General features: G+C 40.0%; 1 protein-coding gene and 2 non-coding genes across 3 annotated transcripts; 1 reads left to right on the forward strand and 2 right to left on the reverse strand.

Annotated features, from left to right (window-relative positions):
* Nucleotides 1-1846: 1846 nt before the first annotated feature.
* On the reverse strand, nt 1847-1920 carry TRNAW-CCA (transfer RNA tryptophan (anticodon CCA)). Its single transcript has one exon. It is a non-coding gene; the product is annotated as a tRNA-Trp (tRNA).
* A 2780-nt stretch (nt 1921-4700) lies between these two features.
* Nucleotides 4701-8021, reverse strand: LOC149173908 (uncharacterized). Its single transcript, XM_089426870.1, has one exon. The coding sequence runs from the start codon at nt 8019-8021 to the stop codon at nt 4701-4703; it is 3321 nt and encodes a 1106-aa protein (XP_089282996.1).
* An 11376-nt stretch (nt 8022-19397) lies between these two features.
* TRNAY-GUA (transfer RNA tyrosine (anticodon GUA)) lies at nt 19398-19481 on the forward strand. Its single transcript has one exon. It is a non-coding gene; the product is annotated as a tRNA-Tyr (tRNA).
* The last annotated feature ends 865 nt before the right edge of the window (nt 19482-20346 follow it).

Below are 20346 nucleotides of genomic sequence, written 5' to 3' on the forward strand. Positions count from 1 at the left end.
ATATCTAATACTAGTAATAATGTCAGCGAAGGAGCGTTCTCCCGTATTCCCAGACATGCTCAGCTCCATATATTATTGTAAAGTCAGTCAAGGGGGAATTGATCCCATGAAATATAGAGATCAGGAAATGGAAAACTACTGATATCTTCTCCAATCCTTGTTCGATTGTCAATGTTATACCAAGGGTATCTTTAAAGTCTACTGGACCAGTATAGCTAGCTTTCTTCTGACATAGCAATACAATTTTGATGAGTATTGAGAAGGAACGGGATAGAATGATTGTGTTCCTGCTAACAGTTATTCTATCTCTGTTTGGTCGACTAAATCCCAACAGAAAGAAGAGAATATTGCATGTTCCGAGGTCCCTCCGGGTTAAGGAACCCCAACTCCCTCAATCCATGTTGTAACAATAGCATAGTGGAAATTTTCGATTAGAATTAGCTTCTGCATACGGGTGGCTTTAGAACCGAAAAAGAGGATGAGTGCCGCTTGCAAAGGATATCAATCACTATCAATAAAACTCATCCAGAATATTATTCTTTTATATTCTTCCTTATTCATTCCGACATGACATTATGCCCGTGTAGATGAACCCAGTAATTCAAATTGCACGGGGATCATTGGTGCTACGCAGATGTATGTTGCTTTTCCAATAGTATCCGACACAGATGGAGTTATGCCACAAACTTATTATATAGTACCTTGTATTAACGAGTAGGTGTTACTTATTAGATAAAACCAAGTGGATAGTGCAATAGAACCTAGTCAATTTTAGGTATGTGAAATTACAAGTTACTCTTTGCAATAGGTGGAATTTCTGTAATATCGGGCTCTACTTGCTCTAATAATGAATATTGAAAAAACCTAATCCGTCTAGAGGGTCGAATGATTGGATCAATAAGATCGAGAAATGAGAGGACAAACTGGATATTCATATTCTTTCTTACACCTAAACGTGAAATTCACAAAACTTTGGCTGTCTGTGGAGAGTTTTCTTCCGGTCCAGTCTCTGGACCGATAGCTACTGGTAAAAAGATAATGCCAGGTGATCCAATCGTATTGATTGAGAATTCATTCACCCTGTAATAAGATTACATTCCACAATTTGTGAAGGGGTTTGCTGGTGCTATTCATTAGTTGCTCGATGAATGATTTCTAGGATAATGAAGAGATTTCTACTATAGATCTCCTCTCATCCATGTTCATTCATACATATCCTATAGTAGATATAGGATCCTGAATTGGTACGAATTGGGACAATTGATCTTTTGTATTCTGATCTCAAGGTTACGAAAAGAAAAATTTAGGTAATTGTCTCATGAATATATGTATAAACCATATTTCATTCAACCCTTCCACGCCTACTATAACTATAATTAGTTATTTCGGTTTCTTATTGGCTTCTATCATTTTCACCCTAGTCCTATTCATTAGTTCGAGCAAGATACAACTTATTCAAAATGAAGGAAGGGGAAACCCTCTCAGTTCACTATTTCAATTTCAATAATTTTGTTTATTCCCTCTATATAAATTTCTGATCATTGAGATTCATAGCAAATTAGGGGTACTATCCAGTATAGTTATTATCCCTACTTATTCCGTTGAATAGAAATGATTGAGGCTTTGCCATCTGGAATTGTGTTAGGTCTATTCCTATAACTTTGGCCGGATTATTCGTAACTGCATATTCACAATACCGACGTGGTGATCAATTGGATATTTGATCCTGGAATATCCTCCAATTTCATTGGCCTCTTACTTTTCCTGGGAGGTCAGATTCCATTGCTCGTTCCAGTTGGAATGAATTATCGATAATTTTGAGGGTTGGATTTGATAGGAACAGAATCACGCTCTGTAGGATTTGAACCTACGGCATCAGGTTTTGGAGACCTACGTTCTACCGAACTGAACTAAGAGCGCTTTCTTTAATATTGGGAGATGAAGGAAAAATACCTTTTGTTGATACTCTTAGAGCAAAACTCTTTCGCATTTGATACGATTCAATTATTTGATGTTCCCGTCGAATCGATATCAAATGATCTTTCATTCCTTTCTTTCTGATAGGACCCTATAATACTAGTGATTACCCCATTACTATTGTAGTTGTATCCCTTATTAATATTGTTGTGCCCCTATTGTCCCCATATTTTTATTACTGTGCCCCATATAACCCCTCTATTGTTATTTTTGTGGCTTTATATTATTATTGTTAGGTCGGCTAGGTTATATTGTGACTCCTTAGACTCCTATATATAGAAAGGAGGTTTTGTAATTTGAATCATCCAAGAATTGTTCATTTATGTAATGTAAAGGAGGTTTCCCCCTCGAAGAGGCTGAATTCTAAGGCGTTGATCTATCTTTTCTATCTTTTTGTGAGTTGGTTTCATAACATTTGGTATCAGAGCTTTGGATTCTAGGGTTTTGCTGCTCCAAATAGGTCATCGTGGAATTTTCGCTATAACTTTTTTTCTACGACGTTTCAAAAGCTAAAAAAAAATCCCATTTGAGAAGAAATCGCGTTGAATCTTGGGTCCGAATTTCAGAGCTTTTTGTACTATATTTGCGGGGATATGATATGAGGAAATTGGTCTTTTTGCAGACTCCTGAATTACATTCCAAACAGGTGACCTAGGGAAAATCGTCATAACTTTCTTTTTGAGCATTGGATTGAAATTTCATAAGAAGGTACAGAAAGAGGACGGACTTTAGTTTCTTGTATATATTTTTCAGAGCCAAAAGTCGAAACAGTGACTCGTGGCACGTCGTACAAGTTCGCTCTACTGAACTAGTCTATAATCAGGTCACTGTGGGAGATTGTGCATAACTCTTTCTTGGAGAATCCAATTTGGATCAGACTGGTGGCATTGGAAAGAGGAAGCAGAGGGCTACTACAGATCACAATTTCATAACTGTATGATCCGAAATTACAAAGATAGATCAGATTCAATATCAGGCTCCTACAAAGTGAAAAAAGGTGTGTAGTTTTTTTTAAATTTTTGCATAAGCTTGGTTTGAAAAATTAGTTTGAAGGAATTGAAAGTGCATAGTAAAGAATTATTATCGATAATTGATGCCCCAAGGAAAGAAAATGCAAACACCTAGTAGGCAACCTGAAAGCTCTAGCATGACTCATGAAGAAGAGAAAGAAATGCAACATGATATATCAAAATTATGAGACCAAGTGCAACAAGTGTCACTTGCACAAAAATGAACAGAATCTAAGATGGATGGTTTAAAGAAAGATGTAGAAGCTAAGATGGATGGTTTAAAGAAAGGCGTAGAAGCTAAGATGGATTGTTTAAAGAAAGGTGTAGAAGCTAAGATGAATGACGTGGAAGCTAAGATGGACGATTTGAAGATAGATTTGAAGACAGACATGGAAGAATTGAAGATAAATATGAATGTTTTTTTTTTTTTTTTTAACATAATCGGTTACTTTTGTATTATAAAACTCAGAAGCATAATTCTAGTACATAGATATCGGAGGTTTGGGCGAAGAGGATCAAAACCGGGTGCGCAGATCCATTTTCCTCGATTCTGCCTCTATGATGACTGATATTGAAGAGAAAACGGCTATATTGCCTAACAAAAGCACCACCTAACCAACAGAATTTACAGACCATAATTTTTAAGGAAGTTTCTGTGTGACCGAATCATCCAGGATGGGATCTTTCCTGGCACTAGCTTTAGTAGAGGCCTCAGCTTGATAGCTCTGGGAAAGGGCTCTGATCTGCTCTATGGCTTCCTCCATGTGGCCGCACCTTCCTTTCAGATTTTCAATCTCTTCCTTCTGCTTCTCCAGTTTCTTCCGCTTCGATCGACTATCAGCTTCATAATCTTCCTTCAGATCATTAAAATGCTTGACAAATCTGTTAATCATGATTGTGTGAGTTTTGCACATGGTGCACTCGTTGTTGAAGAGCCTGTCTATTGGATTGATTGCTGGCTCCTGAGCGTTCGGCTGGTCTTGTTGATCCGCCATGTTGCTGGACTGGTTGAGAGATTCTGAAATATGAGAAGAGAGGTGGAAGTCTGGAAGAAGGGGAGTATCGGGAGGAGATGCGATATTACAGAGGAGGTAGAACAGAGATGAAAGGAGTGGAAAGCGCTGTGGAATGAAGTGGATGGGCTGCGAGGAAATACCAGAGGCTCTGCAACGATCAAGGAACAAAAAGTCAGCTGTAAATAAAACGACAGAGCATAAACCAACAGTTACCAGGAGCGAGGGGCGGAGCTCTGTATCCCGATGAGAGATGGAGACTTCAGAATGATGCCATCGCTTGATGAGATCACAATGGAGATGCCTTGCTATGCCACGAACTGTGAAGTTACAGAGGACCAAACTGCAATATATAGAAACAGAGAGGATCCGCAGATGCTTGAACCGGTTCTGAGAGGATCTGTTCTTGGGAGGGGAGAGAACCTCTGAAATGATTTGGCTGCGTTCGGGGAGCATGCGGAGGGGATGGGCACGATCACGCATCCTGAGAATGACTGCGCTGATCAGGTGATGATTCATGATGAGACAGAACTCCATGATGTGAGCCAGATCCTGAGGGCGGTTTATTCTCCGTTGGTACCAGGTTGGGCAGTCGAGGAGATTTGGGGGTGAGAAGGGAGATTTGGGGAAGGACCAGATACGGTGGGGATGGTGCCTGAGGTGACTGGTGTTCTGGGGTGAGGGGATGGGGAAGGCCTGCTTAGGGAATATCTTTCTCATAAACTGTGTCATTCTCCTTGACCTGACCTGTTTGTCTGCCTGTAGCTTTATTTGCTTGTTCATCTGCCTCCATGTTGTTTCCTCTTAGAATGTGCTTGAAGGTGACTCTGCTGAGACTCCTGATGTTTTCCATTATCCTACCTTTGATGCTGTTTAAGGCCGCTTGCTTGAAATCTTTCCCTGATGTCATGGCCGCTATGATGATAGCAGAATCGCCAATGATAAGAAGGTTTTTTAAGCCGAGTTTTCTGGCAATAGAGGTCCCCAGAAGGAGGCTGTATGCCTCTGCCTTATTATTTGACATGGTGCCTAAACCCCATTCAAATGTAACTATGGTTTTTCCTTGAGAGTCTCTGATGATTCCACCAGCTCCCGCTTGGCCCGGGTTATTTTTTGATGCCCCATCAAAATGGAGGGTGGGTCTCCTTTGTTTTTGTATCCAATTTTTGACTTCTTCCTTAGTCCCTCTCAACTTCCAGTCCAAATTTCCTCTTCCTGTGTTTGCTTTTTTCTGAGTTCTCGTTTCATAATTGAATTTGCTGATCCACTCTTTTACACTTGCATCTGTCAATTCCAAGTCTGCCTGAGTTATACCATTTGCTTCGATGGTCTCTGAAATGAGTGCAATCGTTTTAGCCAGGGCGCTAGAGATACTTGGCTTCTTGTTGTTGAATATGCACTTGTTTCTGGCGATCCATATCTGCCAGCAGAGATTTGAGGGAATACTATTCCATATCCTTTTAGCTAGGTTCTTGCTTTTGTTGGATTGTGGGAAACTATTTCCCCAACTTTTCTGAAGGAGAGTGATCTGGTTGGGGAGATCACCAATGCTTAGGGGGCTGGTGATGAGTTTCCAGCAAGATCTTGCAAAGGGGCATTCTGTAAAAAGATGGTTACTACTTTCCTCCGCCTCCCTGCACATGTAGTAGATTGAGGGGCCATGAATGCCCTTCTTCCTGAGGTTTTCCGCGGTGAGAATTTTGCCATGCAGAAGGGTCCAATTGAAAAGCTTTACCTTTGGCAGACATTCAGTTCTCCAAGCTGCTTTATGAAGTGGCCAGTTGTTTATTGCTGAGGCGTTTTGAAGTGCTTTGTAGCCCTCTTTGACCGTGTAGCTGCCCCCATTAGGGTCCCAAACAAACTTGTCATCCGACATTCTGTTTGTGGGGGCTGAGCCAATGAGCGAAGTCTTAAGATCGAACCAGAGGTTCTTGAGATCATTGGGGAGAGAGAAAGATCTCCAGCCTATCCAACAGTTCTGTTCCCAGAGAGAGATATCATAAAGAGTTTTGAGATTTGCCTCTGCCATCCACCGTTGCAGGGGCCTGAATTTAGGGAGCATTTCCCTAGCCTCCGAGCCCATTATTCTATCCTCCCATATACTGATATCTCTACCATTGCCCGGAGCTCTTGAGATACAGGATTTGAATTGAGGGAGAGTATTTTTGATCAGCTTCCAAACAGGTGTACACTGTCTGTCAATGATGGTTTCTGAGAGGATATTGTTGTTGGCCCCGTTCAGATATTTCCTCTTGATGACCTCTGTCCACCAGGCTCCTCTCTCGTTGAGAATTTTCCATACCAATTTGCAGCCCATAGCCATGTTTGCTAGTCTTGGTATTCTAATTCCGAGCCCTCCTTTTTCTAAGGGAAGAATGACCTTGTCCCACTTTACCAAGCTGAACTTTTTTGTGTCTTGCTTTCCTCCTTGCCACAGAAAGCTTCTAATAATCAGCTCCATGTGCTTATGGATGCTTGCCGAGGCGAGAGTAGTGGCAAATTGATAGATTGGAAGGGCTGAAAGTATGGCCTTAATGAGAATTGTTCTGCCCGCCAAATTAAGCCAATACACTCCCCAGCTCTGAAGCTTCCCTCTCAATTTCTCAATTAGCTTAGCCCAAATCTCAGCTTTGATTGTTTCCTTGGCTAATGGAAGCCCCAAGTACATAAAATGGGACCAGATCCCTTGGGCAGGGATTTCCATGATTATGGAGATTCTCTGGGTTATGTATCTTGGGACATTCCAGGTGTAGATCATGCACTTGTTGTTGTTTAGTTTACCTCCAGAGGCTTGGAGAAAGAGGTCCAATGTTTTCTTGAACCTCCGGGCCATAAGGCTTGAGGCACCACCAATTAACAGAGTATTGTCTGCAAAAAGGGAGTGATTAATCCCCTTGGTTCCTCGGACTATATCTACCCCTGTTATTTCCTTTGAATTGCGCTTGTTCTCCAGATGCAAGCTTAGAGTTTCAGCCATGATAATGTAGAGAAAGGGTGATAGCGGGCACCCTTGCCTCAAGCCTCTTGAACTTTTGAAGGCATTGCAGGGCCTACCATTAATGAGGGGAGCTGTCCAGTTGGAGGAAATGCATTCCATGACCCTGCTGATGAAGAACTCTGAGATGCCAAATTTCTTTAGAACTGCCTGAAGGAGTGAATGGTTAACCCGATCAAAGGCGTTCGCCATGTCAAGCTTGATGATCATGCCCTTTTCCTTTCTAGATATGCTGTTGTGGATTGACTCCTGGATGAGAATGACATTGTCCGTTATATGTCTCCTAGGGACGAAGCCTCCTTGGTTCTCGGAGATGAGGGAAGGGAGGGTTTTTTTAAGCCTGTTCGCCAAGATCTTAGTGATGATTTTGTAGGAGACATTACACAGGGATATAGGGCAGAATCTATCAAATGTTTGAGGATTTGGGTCTTTAGGGATAAGAGATAGATGGGAGGATTTGATGCTGCTGCCCATTTTGCATTTTGTGAAGAAGTTTTTTGTCATTCTGATATAATCCTTCTTGATAATTTCCCAATGGGTTCTGTAAAAGGCCACTGTGAAACCATCAGGGCCTGGAGCCTTGTCCAAAGGCATGCTGTGGATTGACCATTCTATCTCCTCCGCCGTGATCTCCTTGTCTAAATCTGCATTTTGGGCTTCTGAGATCTTGTTCTCAATTATATTGAGGAAATCCAGGTTTTCCAAGTAATGGGGATCAGCTTTTAAAAGAGTTTGAAAATGTCGAGACGCTGCTTCCTTGATTTCCACTTGCTCTGTTAAGACTCTTCCCTCCACTATTATTTTTCCAATGTTGTTCCCTGCTTGCCTTAGTTTGAGGCTGTTATGAAAAAAAGAGGTATTTTTATCTCCTGATTTGAGCCAAAGGCATCGTGATTTCTGCCTTTGCTCTTCCTCTTCCATTCGGTTCTGTTTGTACAACTCCTTATACAGTTCATTTTCTTTCCTTAGGTCTTCTTCTGTGTCTTGGCCTCTTTCCTTTTCTTGGTTCCACTGTGCTAGTTTCATTTGTAGATCGGTTTTTTTTCTCCCTTCCTCTATTGCGTATTTTCTTGCCTATTGCTTGATGGCTGTCCGGAGGAGCTTGATCTTGGTTTTCCAGATGTAGTGAGGGGAGCCTGAAATTTCTATTGCCCAGTTATCCTTTACCAAGTTTCTGAAATCTTCGCTGCTGTCCCATGCTCTGTTATACTTAAAGGGAATTGGTCCCATATTTTCCCCTTTGACCAAATGCAGTGCCACTGGTTTATGGTCTGATATATAGCCTTGTATAATTGTGCTTTGAATCCTTGGGAAGTTAGCCACGATTCTTTCTTGAACCAAGATACGGTCCAGCCTCTCTTTTATGTTATTTTTTCCTGTTCTCTTGTTTGACCAAGTGAACCACCCATTCTGTGGTGGGATGTCAACGAGACTGTGAGCTTGGATGATTTTTTCTAATGCATCTCTTGAGGGGTCTGCAAAAAAATTCCCTCCCATCTTATCTTCCGCATTCCTTATTAAATTCAAATCTCCTCCCAGGAAGATATTCCTTCCCTGGGCAGTCATTAGATCTGAGGTGATTGACTCCCAGCAAGAGGATTTTTCTCTGAAGTGGGGGGGAGCGTAGACATTATATATTGTGTATTCTTCTGTCATGGTTATGTTTTGCATATCTAGTCTTATCCACCATCTATTCTGCCTGCGATCTTTGAGTTTCCATTTGTTTTTGTCCCAAATTGCTCCTATTCCTCCTGAAGCACCCACTGCGCTCAGGGCTATTCCTTCATAACTTCTGCTTCTTTTCATGCTGTTTTGAAATTCCTGTTCAGTGATTTTGGTCTCCTGGAGTAGTAGAAAGTCTGGATGTTCTGATTTAAGAAGGTCACGGACTGCATTAGCTTTTAGGGAGGAGCCCATCCCCCTACAATTCCAAGAGACCAAATTCATCATTTACTTTGTTTATTGTAAGCCCCGCTTTTCTCCTTCATCTTCTCTCCACTTCCTTTGGTCTTATCTAGATATGTATCCATTGGCTGTTGGGTCCCTGTGGCCATTTCTTTTGCAGCATTCTCATCCCTTATCTCTTTGTTCGATTTCCTTCCAACTTTTCTGGGAGGGTCAGTGGATGTGTTGTTTTCCTTCGACTTGTTCCTTGTTAGGATTCTTTCAACTGTTGGGGGAGGAGAGGTCTGGGGGGGAGAGGGAGGAGTTGCCTTGGGGCCTCTCGGGGAAGGGGGAGGGGATGGGGGTTCCTCTGCAGATAGAGTTTCGAAAGGATTGGAGGAAGAGGGGAAGGAAGGGCCAGATCCAGAGGGATGGGAGGGGGGGATGGGGGTTTCATATGGGGGCTTTGAGAATGCTCCTGGAGGGGGGTTTGATTTCTTCTTCTTGACTATTTCCCATGCTTCTTCAGGAGCTTCAACATTGTTATCAGAATCTATTGATTTAGATTTACTACATCTATTAGCAAAATGCCCGTATTCGTGACATACCTTGCACTTGAAAGGCAGCTGCTCATAGTCCACTTGCTGTATGTGCGTCCACTGGTCGACTTTAAGTTTGATTGCTTCCGGTAACCCTTTTCCCAGATCAAATTCTACACATATCCGTGCACATTCGTGCATGTTCTCCTTTGGTTCCGATCTATCGATATATTTCCCAACAGCGTTCCCAATAGCTTTCACCGATTCATCTCCCCAGCAGTGGAGAGGCAGATGGGGAAGACGAACCCAAACAGGGACAGCATTGGGAACATCCATCTCAGGATCAAAGTCAGGGGTCCATCTGTTAAGGTAAAGGCCTTTAGTATCCATAAAGTAGGGGCCGTTTCTGAAGATGATATTACGATCCTCCACTGATTCGAAGAGGAAGGTGAAAAACCCCCTCCCACAGAACCTTATTGCTATCTTTCCTTGGACCATCGAGTTCCAGTTCCTTTCTACCCAACGTTGGACTGTGCGGGGAGAAGGCCATAGCCCCGTGAACTGGCCTACCAAGCCACGATATGCCAAGGCAACTGCGGCTCTCCTCGGGAGGGCGGGAGGGAGCGAGACTTCCGGGATTTCATCAAGTTTCTTGATAAACTTTGAGGCTGTAGGACGTATTTTCTCCGAGGTGTTCTCTTGGATGAGCGAGGCAAAAGTCTTCTCCAGATCTTCCTGATCCTGAATGGGAGGATCCATTGCAGGCTAGGTCAGCAGCGCAGAAGGCGCTCCATCGGAGGTCTAGAGGGAGGGGAGGGCAGAAGGCCCCAGAGGAAGACAGGGCAGGAGGCCCCAGGTTAGAAGAGAGGTCAACAGAGGGAGGATGCAGCCTAGCAGTAGCGCTGCCAGGCACAGGCACGCAGAGGGGTTAGGTCAGAGGCGCAGCAGGGCGCGGGATCGCCAGAGCGCGCAGCGTTTGATAAATATGAATAAGTTTCTACAAGAAATGGTCACTAATGGTGAAAGGGTAGTAAAGGAAACTCATGATGAGAACAAAAGAAATGTTAATCATGATTCCATAGACTCTAATGTTGGATCGAAGACTCACCATATTCCAAAAATTGATATGAGGAAGTTTGATGGCAAGGATCCCGCAACATGGATATTACAGATGGAGCAATTTTTCGATATCAATAATGTGCAAAACACACAAAAGGTACGTATTGCAACTTTATATTTGGAACCAAATCAGTTTGTATGGTATCAATGGCTTTTCTCTCGTAAACAAATTATCACTTGGGCAATTTTTATGGAAGAATTGACAGCACATTATGAGGATACAAAAAGCAACACTTTTTTTAGCCAATTGATAAGTCTCAAACAAAAGGGTTCAATAATGGAGCACATTGAGGAGTTCCAAAAATTGAACATAAGGGTAAAAAATATTCTAGAGGAGCATAGGATTGATGTGTTCATAGGGACTTTAAAGGATAATATCCAACATGATGTTCGCCTTTGGGAACCTGATTCATTAGAGAAGGCATTCAGGTTAGCAAGAAAAATGGAAAGCAAAATTATGGCAACCAGCAAGCATACCAGTCACAACTATAAAGATGGAAGTGTTGTTACCCCTACCCTTCCACAACCTATAAGGTTGACACCACAACAATTGGAAGAAAAACGAGCAAAAGGGCTTTGTTACAGTTGTGATAGCAAATATACTAAAGGTCATAAGTGTGCTGAGAAGAAATTATTCTACATAGATTGTGAAGAGGAAGAATAAAAGGAGCAAGAAATGTCAAAGGAAGAGGATATACTCCAGGAACAAAGCCTAGATAAAGAAGAAATGAATCCAACCATATCTTGTAATGCATTGGCTGGAATTACCACTCCTCAAACCATCAAGATAGAAGGACAAATCAAGAAGAAAAAGGTAATAGTGTTGATTGATTCAGGAAGTACCCACAATTTTATTCATTGTAAGGTAGCAAAGGAATTGAATTGCTTCCTATATCTAGCACCAGAGTGTCAAGTGATGATTGCAAATGGAGGAACGATAAATTGCTCTCGAAAGTGCCATAATATCAAGCTATCCATGGGAGAATATGTATTGACTAGCCCAATGCTTTCCATTCCAATGGGAGGTGCTGATGTTGTACTAGGAGTCCAATGGCTACAATCCTTGGGTACAATAGCTTTTAATTTTCAAGAACTTTTCATGAAATTTTCTGCAGAAGGAAAGGAAGTTGAATTAAGGGGTATTGCAGGGAAACCATGAAAGATAATCAGCTCTAACGGTATGACAAAGCTTCTTAAAAAGGAACAAAGAGGTGTAATTGCACAATTATGTTCACTAGATGTTTCCACATCGGAATCATCTATTTCTCCAGATCTCCAAAAAGTCTTGGACAATCATTCCAAGGTATTTGAGACTCCCAAAGGTCTCCCACCTATTCGTGATCATGATCATGCTATTCATCTGATTCCAGGAAGTGTTCCTCCAAACATCAGGCCATACAGATATCCCTATGCCCAAAAGAGTGAAATTGAACGTATGGTTGCAGAAATGCTAGAGGCTGGTATAATTCAACCTAGTCAAAGTTCTTTCTCTGCTCCAGTAGTATTGGTGCACAAGAAGGATGGATCATGGCGCATGTGTCCGGATTATAGGGAGCTCAACAAGCTCACTATTAAAGATAAGTTTCCCATTCCTGTCATTGATGAATTATTGGATGAATTGCATGGATCAATTTACTTCACCAAGTTGGATCTTCGTTCAGGATATCATCAAATCAGAATGAAGACTGAAGACATTCCAAAAAAAACATTTAGAACTCATGAGGGTCATTATGAATTTTTGGTCATGCCTTTTGGCCTTACCAATGCACCTTCTACATTTCAAGGTTTGATGAATTCCATTTTCAAACCCTTCCTTAGAAAATTTGTGTTAGTATTTTTTGATGATATACTAATCTACAGCAAGTCTTGGAAGGATCATGTTGAACATGTTGACAGGGTGCTACAACTATTGGAGGAGAAACAATTATATGCAAAAAGATCCAAATGTTTCTTTGGAGTACAAGAGGTGGAATATCTGGGTCATATTGTATCTCATGAAGGAGTTAAGGTAGACCCTAGCAAAATTAAAGCCATTAAGGAATGGAAAATCCCCACATCCATAAAGCATCTGCGAGGATTTCTCGGGTTGACAGGGTATTATCGCAAGTTTGTTAAGAATTATGGGAGAATAGCAACACCTCTAACAACATTATTGAAGAAAGATGCATTTTCATGGACTCCAGAAGCAACAAAGGCCTTCGAACATCTTAAAGAGGCAATGTGCCAAGCACCGGTCTTAGCTACATCGGACTTCACAAAAACCTTTATTGTGGAATGTGATGCTTCAGGAAATGGAATTGGTGTTGTTTTAATGCAAGATGAAAGACCCATTGCTTTTGAAATCGTCCAATCAAGGGAAAGTTTTTACACAAAGCTATTTATGAGAAGGAAATGTTGGCAATACTACATGCACTTAAGAAATGGCGACCCTACCTAATGGGAAGACACTTCAAGGTAAAAACAGATCATGATAGCCTTAAATACTTTTTAGAACAAAGATTATCCTCTGAAGAGCAACAAAAGTGGGTCACAAAGATGTTGGGTTATGACTTTGAAATCATCTACAAAAAAGGGAAGCAAAATGTGGTGGCAGATGCACTCTCAAGAAAGGATGAGGATGTGGAAGCATTGTTGTGCGCCATTTCTATTATCCAACCAGATTGGATAAATGAAGCAAGGGAGGAATGGAAGAATGACGAAGAAGTGTGGGCACTTATTCGAAAGTTACAACAAGATTCCAGTACATCTGATACATTTAGCTGGAAAAATGATTCGTTATGGTACAAAGATCGCTTATACCTCTGTAAGAATTCCCAACTCAAACAAAAGATTCTTATGGAATTGCACACTTCTCCCTTAGGAGGGCACTCAGGATTTTTAAAAACTTACCACAGGGTTAAGAAGGATTTTTTTGGGATGGCCTTAAATCAGATATTCAAAAGTTTGTGGCGGAATGTTTGGTTTGCCAACAAAATAAAGTTGAAACAATTAAGACCCCGGGTCTATTACAACCTTTATCCATTCCAAGCCAACGTTGGGAGGAGGTTTCAATGGATTTTATCACAGGTTTACCCAAGTCTGAGGGAAAGAGTGTCATCATGGTGGTAGTTGACAGACTTACCAAGTATGCACACTTTTGTGCATTATCACATCCATTTAAAGCCAATACAGTTTCTACTGCATTTATGGAAACAATTCAAAAGCTACATGGAAACCCAAAGATTATTGTAAGTGACAGAGATCCATTTTCACTGGAAATTTTTGGACAGAATTATTTTCTTGTCTTGGTACTCAGTTAGCTCATAGCTCATCTTATCATCCTCAATCTGATGGGTAAACTGAGATAGTAAACAAATGTTTGGAAGGATATCTTCGTTGCTTTGTATCTGATAAACAGACACAATGGGTCAAATGGTTGCCTCTGGCTGAATGGTGGTATAACACTTCCTTCCATACAACAACAAAAATGACCCCATTTATGGCACTTTATGGATATCAGCCACCATCCATCACATCATATTTAAGAGAAAATTCTAAGGTTCAAGCATTGGAACATCACATTGAACATCAACAACAAGTCCTCCAACTCTTAAAGGATAACCTTGTGTTGGCACAGAATAGAATGAAACAATAGGCAAATCAACATCGCAGTGAAAGAAGTTTTGATGTAGGTGATTGGGTATTCCTACGGCTACAACCATATAAACAAATGTCCCTCAAGCAAGCTAAGAAGGATAATAAATTATCACCAAAGTATTATGGTCCGTACAAGGTGTTGCAAAAGATTGGTACTATGGCATACAAATTGGAGCTTCCTGCAGCTTCTCGAGTGCACCCAGTTTTCCATGTTTCATGTTTAAAGAAGGTTATAGGCGACAAGCTCCCAGTTCAAACAATATTTCTAGAACTTGACGAGGAAGGAAAAACTATATTGGAACCGGAAGCAGTCACAGAAACAAGAACTCGACAGCTACGAAATCGATCAATTTCGGAGTATCTCATCAAGTGGAAGAACTTATCCGCTGAAGATTCCACATGGGAGGATGAGAATTTTATACAGAAGCATCCAGAACTACTCAAGCATTGAGGACAACACTTTTTTGAAGGAGAGGGGCATGATAGGATCCTATAATACTAGTGATTACCCCATTACTATTGTAGTTGTATCCCTTATTAATATTGTTGTGCCGTTATTGTGCCCATATTTTTATTACTGTGCCCCATAGAATCCCTCTATTGTTATTTTTGTGGCTTTATATTATTATTGTTAGGTCGGCTGGGTTATAATGTGACTCCTTAGACTCCTATATATAGAAAGGAGGTTTTTTCATTTGAATCATCCAAGAATTGTTCATTTATGTAATGTAAAGGAGGTTTCCCCCTTGAAGAGGCTGAATTCTAAGGCATTGATCTATCTTTTCTATCTTTTTGTGAGCTGGTTTCATAACACTTTCCATAGAAAAGAAGGGAAAGGTAGGGATGACAGGATTTGAACCTGCGACATTTTGTACCCAAAATAAACACGCTACCAAGCTGCGCTACATCCCTTCTAATCATTAGACAATGTTATTTTCATTTTATTTTATAGAATTCGAAATATGTTTCCCACATTTTTCCACCTTCATTTCTCTTCGGTCTCGTGAGTGAAAATACTTTATACATGTAGGGTATATTATCTAGAATATCACTATTCATTATGGTGATGAAACATCTTTTTCCTTTTCTATAAATAGGACCACAGCCCGGATCACATTATATATATATTCATCAGTTCCGAGTTTTCTCTAGGATTCATAACTATTGATACGGTTGAATCACTTACACATTATGATCAATAAGGAGAATTTACAATGCAAGATCTAAAGACCTATCTTTCCACAGCGCCTGTGTTAGCTATTTTATGCGTCAGTTTTTTAGCCGGCCTATTGATAGAAATCAATCGTTTTTTTCCAGATGCTCTTATTCTTTCCTTTTTTTAATTTTTTTCCTCCCCTTAAAGCCAAGGGAAAAAATATTGTGCTAGATTGACTTCTCCTACCTTTTGGAGAAATTAGTGCATTCAGCCCCAAAAAGGATCTAAGTTTAGGACTGGAAGGGGGTAGAATTCAAGTAGAAATATCGATCTAAATATTCTTTCCACATTCAATTTTGTAAGTAAAACTGAAAACTCACTCCTAATCAATCATTTTTTTACTTTCAAATGTTTCACTGTAGGATCTCCGGCTATCAACTTCTATCCCTTTTTCCCTTTTTCTTTTTGAGGTCGAAAAGCAAAACCCAATATTCAGAGTAAGTTTATGGCCAAGAACGGAGATATAAGAGTAACAATTACTTTGGAGTGCACTAGTTGTACCCAAGATAGTGTTTATAAAATATTCCCGGGGATTTCTAGATATACGACTCGGAAAAATCGACGCAATACACCTATTCGATTGGAATCAAATAAATTTTGTCCCTATTGTTACAAGCATACCATTCATGGAGAGATAAAAAAAAGATATTAAACATACTACTCCTACCCATGGATAGGAATAAATCACAGATATAAAAAGAAATGGTATTTCAACAAGATCTTTAATGGAACAATATTTTAAAAAGATTTGGAATAAATAGTATTCAAAAGGTTCATGAAACAAACTATGGATAAACCCAAGCGATCTTTTCATAGACATTTGAAACCAATTCGCAGACGTTTGAAACCAATTCGTAGATATTTGAAACCAATTCGTAGACATTTGTCACCTATTAGGTCAGGAGATCGGATCGACTATAAAAATATGAGCCTAATTAGTCGATTTATTAGTGAACAAGGAAAAAGATTATCCGGCCGAGTGAATATATTAACTTCAAAACAACAACGTCTAATGACTAACACTATTAAACGAGCTCGTATTTTATCTTTGTTACCTTTTCTTTATAATGAAAACTAATTTGATCCATGGGAAATAAGCCTACTCCTTAATCAAATTGGAGCTGGAATATTTGTTCGATAAAGATGCAGATCTTGAGTCTATTGTTGAAAAAGTCAACAGGATTTCATTTTTGGAAAAGAATTGGATTGAATTCTTTTCGTTCATTTCCAATCCAATATGAAAAAACTTTTCAATATTTCGACCTTCCCGGAGGGAATTCTCCGGGAGAATCTGTTCTATCCATTCCATCTTTACCTATTTATTTCATCTATACCTAACCTATTTCATCATACGATAAGTTGTTAAAGATGCTGGAAAAGCAATTACTATCTAATACAGCGATTTGTGCAAGTGTTTTACGATTTGGAAGCAACTGCCTCTTGTACAAATATTGGATGAATCTATTATAAGAAACCCCATTGGCACGAGCTACTGCATTGATCCGAGTAATCCACAAACGACGAAGATCTCTCTTGCGTTTACCTATATCTCGGTGGGTGGAAACTAAGGCTCTAGCTTTCCGTTGGTTAGCAGTTCGAAAAAGTTTCGAATGGGCCCCTCGAGAGCCTGATACAAATGCAAGAATTTTTTTCCGACATTTTCGAGCTATATATCCACGTTTCACTCTGGTCATTGAAGTTTACTCTCATGAATCGCTAATATTTTTCTCGGTTAGTCATTTGTTTTGTTTGGTCCATTGAGAATAACACTGGTTCTTCTTATTTAGAAAATAAAAGTTCCAATGGCTTTTGCTACTGCAACCTTCCCAACCATAATTCCCTTTGGATAGGCATATTCCTGGTAGGCAAGGACTGAGACCTTGTACTGAGAATGAGAAAAAATCATGGGTTTCATCGTTTCTATGGTTCTTTCTCCAACGGTAAGGTCCTCTCTATATGCCGGAGCCTTTTATTCATTTCCGAAATATGAGATGAGTATGTTATCGGTAACTTGTACGGTTTACCATCCCCAGCTCTACTCTTGAATCATTAAGTAATAAATACTCTCATTACAAGATCTATTAATACAGTAACGACATGTAATTCTGGGGTTGGCCAGGTAGCTGACCCTGTTGTTCCGTTCTTGTGGCAATATGAGCATAAACTTTATGCTTCTTCAATTTGCATGATTTCCCCGCTCAATGGATTGATGACCATTCGCTACCAATGAGGAATTGCTTTTCATCCCACATCAAGGTGATTGGATTTGCACCAATGGAAATCATAAATTTCATCCCCGGTAAGGTTAGATGATGGATCTTTACTTGATTACAGCGGGAAAATTCTTCTGTTATTCCGTTGTAAGAATTTCCCAGTCTGTTTAAGTTTCTAATCCAAACGAGTCACACATACACCCTAGCACATACTCCTCTACGCTGAGGACATCCTCAAAGAGCAGGAGATTTTTTTCTATTCTCTATTGGCTGTCTTGCATTTCTAATAAGTTGTTGAATAGTGGGCATTCTAGCTGTATTGTATGAGGAATCAACTGGTTCGGATTGATCCTAACCATACCATATCAGGTGATTATGAAATGAATCACTTCCCCCCCCCTTTTTTTGAAAAGGAACAAAGAGATCACAGTTTACAGTTCATTATAAAAATAAATTAAAAAGAGGATCTTCCGCTATGAGATCAACCTTCCGCTACGACATCAACAATGCCATAAGCTTGGGCTTCTGTTGCTGATATAAAAACATCTCTGTTTAGGTCCCGTTGAATTACCTCTCCGTGTTGGCCCGTTCTTTCTATATAACATTTGGTTATGTAATCGCGAAGCATCGTTACATGTTTCGATTCGTTATGAAAATCTGCAGCCGATCCATCATAATAGGAACTAGCAGGTTGGTGGATCATAACCCTAGCATGAGGTAATGCTATACGTTTAGGAATTTCTCCCCCGATTAGGATGAAAGATCCCATTGAAGCAACTACCCCCATGCATATTGTATGTACATCTGGTACTATTGCTTGCATCATATCGAAAAGACCTACCCCTGGTATTACTGATCCATCGGGACAGTTGATAAATGAGAAAATATCTTTATTTGCATCTTCTGCACTCAAATATACCATGAGACCCATGAGTTGATTTGCAATCTCATGATTGATATCCTGAGCCAAAAAAAGTAATCTCTCTCGATAAAGTCGGTTGTATAAGTCGACCCAAGTTGCATCTTCATCTCCAGGGGCTCGGAAAGGCACTTTTGGAACACCAACGGGCATTTGTTTTAATGGAAAGAAGTGAAGCACTATACTCTAATATGGGAACGTAAAGTATATGAAGTTGTGTAACATATGAACTCTGGATGGATGGTATAGGGGAGGTTTTGAATCTATTTGGAAATAGAGATTTAGATGGATCAAAGATCCATGTAAAAGATCCTTCCATTATTCGTGTTGATAATGTAACGAATCACACTTTTACCACTAAACTATACCCGCCACGATCCGATTGTAACATACGGATCGATCTTTTGTCCAACCAACCCATTTATCTTTTTTTGAGTCTTTTCCGGATAACTTCGATCAGAGAACGATAAGCCCCATTCACTATTAAAATGATTAAAATTATCAAGCATGAAACATTTTGTATAATTTGAGTCCATAAAGTCTTTTTTATCGGAACTGGGCCGATGGATCACAAATAGAGATTTCGTAAATTGCTTTAGAGTTGTTTTAGTTGCAATAAGTAATTTTTGAAGGGACTCCATTTTATCGATAGGCAAGTTTATTGAAAAAAAACTTGAGGAAACCAAGAATTCTAGTCATACTATTGACAACTTCCCGATCACTTTCATATTATAAAGAATAGATTGGTGGCCCCTATCGTCTAGTGGATTAGGACATCTCTCTTTCAAGGAGGCAACGGGGATTCAACTTCCCCTGGGGGTACCATGATCCATTCGTTAGGTATCCTAAATAATTTTCAATTACTGTCTTGTTCCTGGGTCGATGCCCGAGTGGTTAATGAGGACGGACTGTAAATCCGTTGGCAATATGCCTACGCTGGTTCAAATCCAGCTCGACCCAACCAATATCATCAATACCAATCTATCGGTATGGTTATATTCATGCTATTCATGAATGAAAAGATAATTGGTTATTGAACCCCGACATCGATATCTATTCATATTGTAGATGTCCAATTCCGTATGAATCGATACATTTCAAAAATGAAAGAGAAGGATAAGATATTTAATCAACCTAGCACTCAAATAATTTATATGACCTATCTAGCACCTATCATGGAATAAATATTATCCAATAGTAGGTGAACTGTATTGTATTGGGATTGTAGCTCAATTGGTTAGAGTACCGCCCTATCAAGACAGAAGTTGCGGGTTCGAGTACCGTCAGTCCCGATCCAATAGTAAGTGAACTGTGAATGATCATGTCAGGATCTGGACGGACTAGTCCTTATCGTTCCAAGGTCATGGGTGGGCCTCTGGATAAATTCGATATGGGATACTTCTTTCTATATCATCACCGAAGCGGGATAGATTCACAATTCCATCTAAATCGTGGAGATCCAAGCAAAATATCTCTCATGTCTGACGAACGTCTTCTGGAGGAGAATAAGGTTCTTATTCGTACGAATCCTATTCTTTCGAAATTATACCAGACATGTGTTGATCAGAACGTTTTCTGATGCACGTAAGTTTTTACTACTAGTCTTATCAAAAGTGATCGTATTAGGTTATACTATTTCCATCGAAGAATTCATTCAATCCATTAGTTAGATTCCGTTACTCAAACCAATTCTATCAATGACATACATCTATTTCATGGATCTTGAAAGAAAGATTCATTCATCTCTATGAGATCAAAATGAGATCAAATCTCGAGCTATTTTTGAACAAAGTTAAAATAAGGAGATCATGGAAGTAAATACCCT

Source organism: Pinus tabuliformis, chromosome 4_2, assembly GCF_031772625.1.
Source record: "Pinus tabuliformis cultivar Carrire ecotype Pingquan chromosome 4_2, CPIR1, whole genome shotgun sequence".
Taxonomy (NCBI): Eukaryota; Viridiplantae; Streptophyta; class Pinopsida; order Pinales; family Pinaceae; genus Pinus; species Pinus tabuliformis.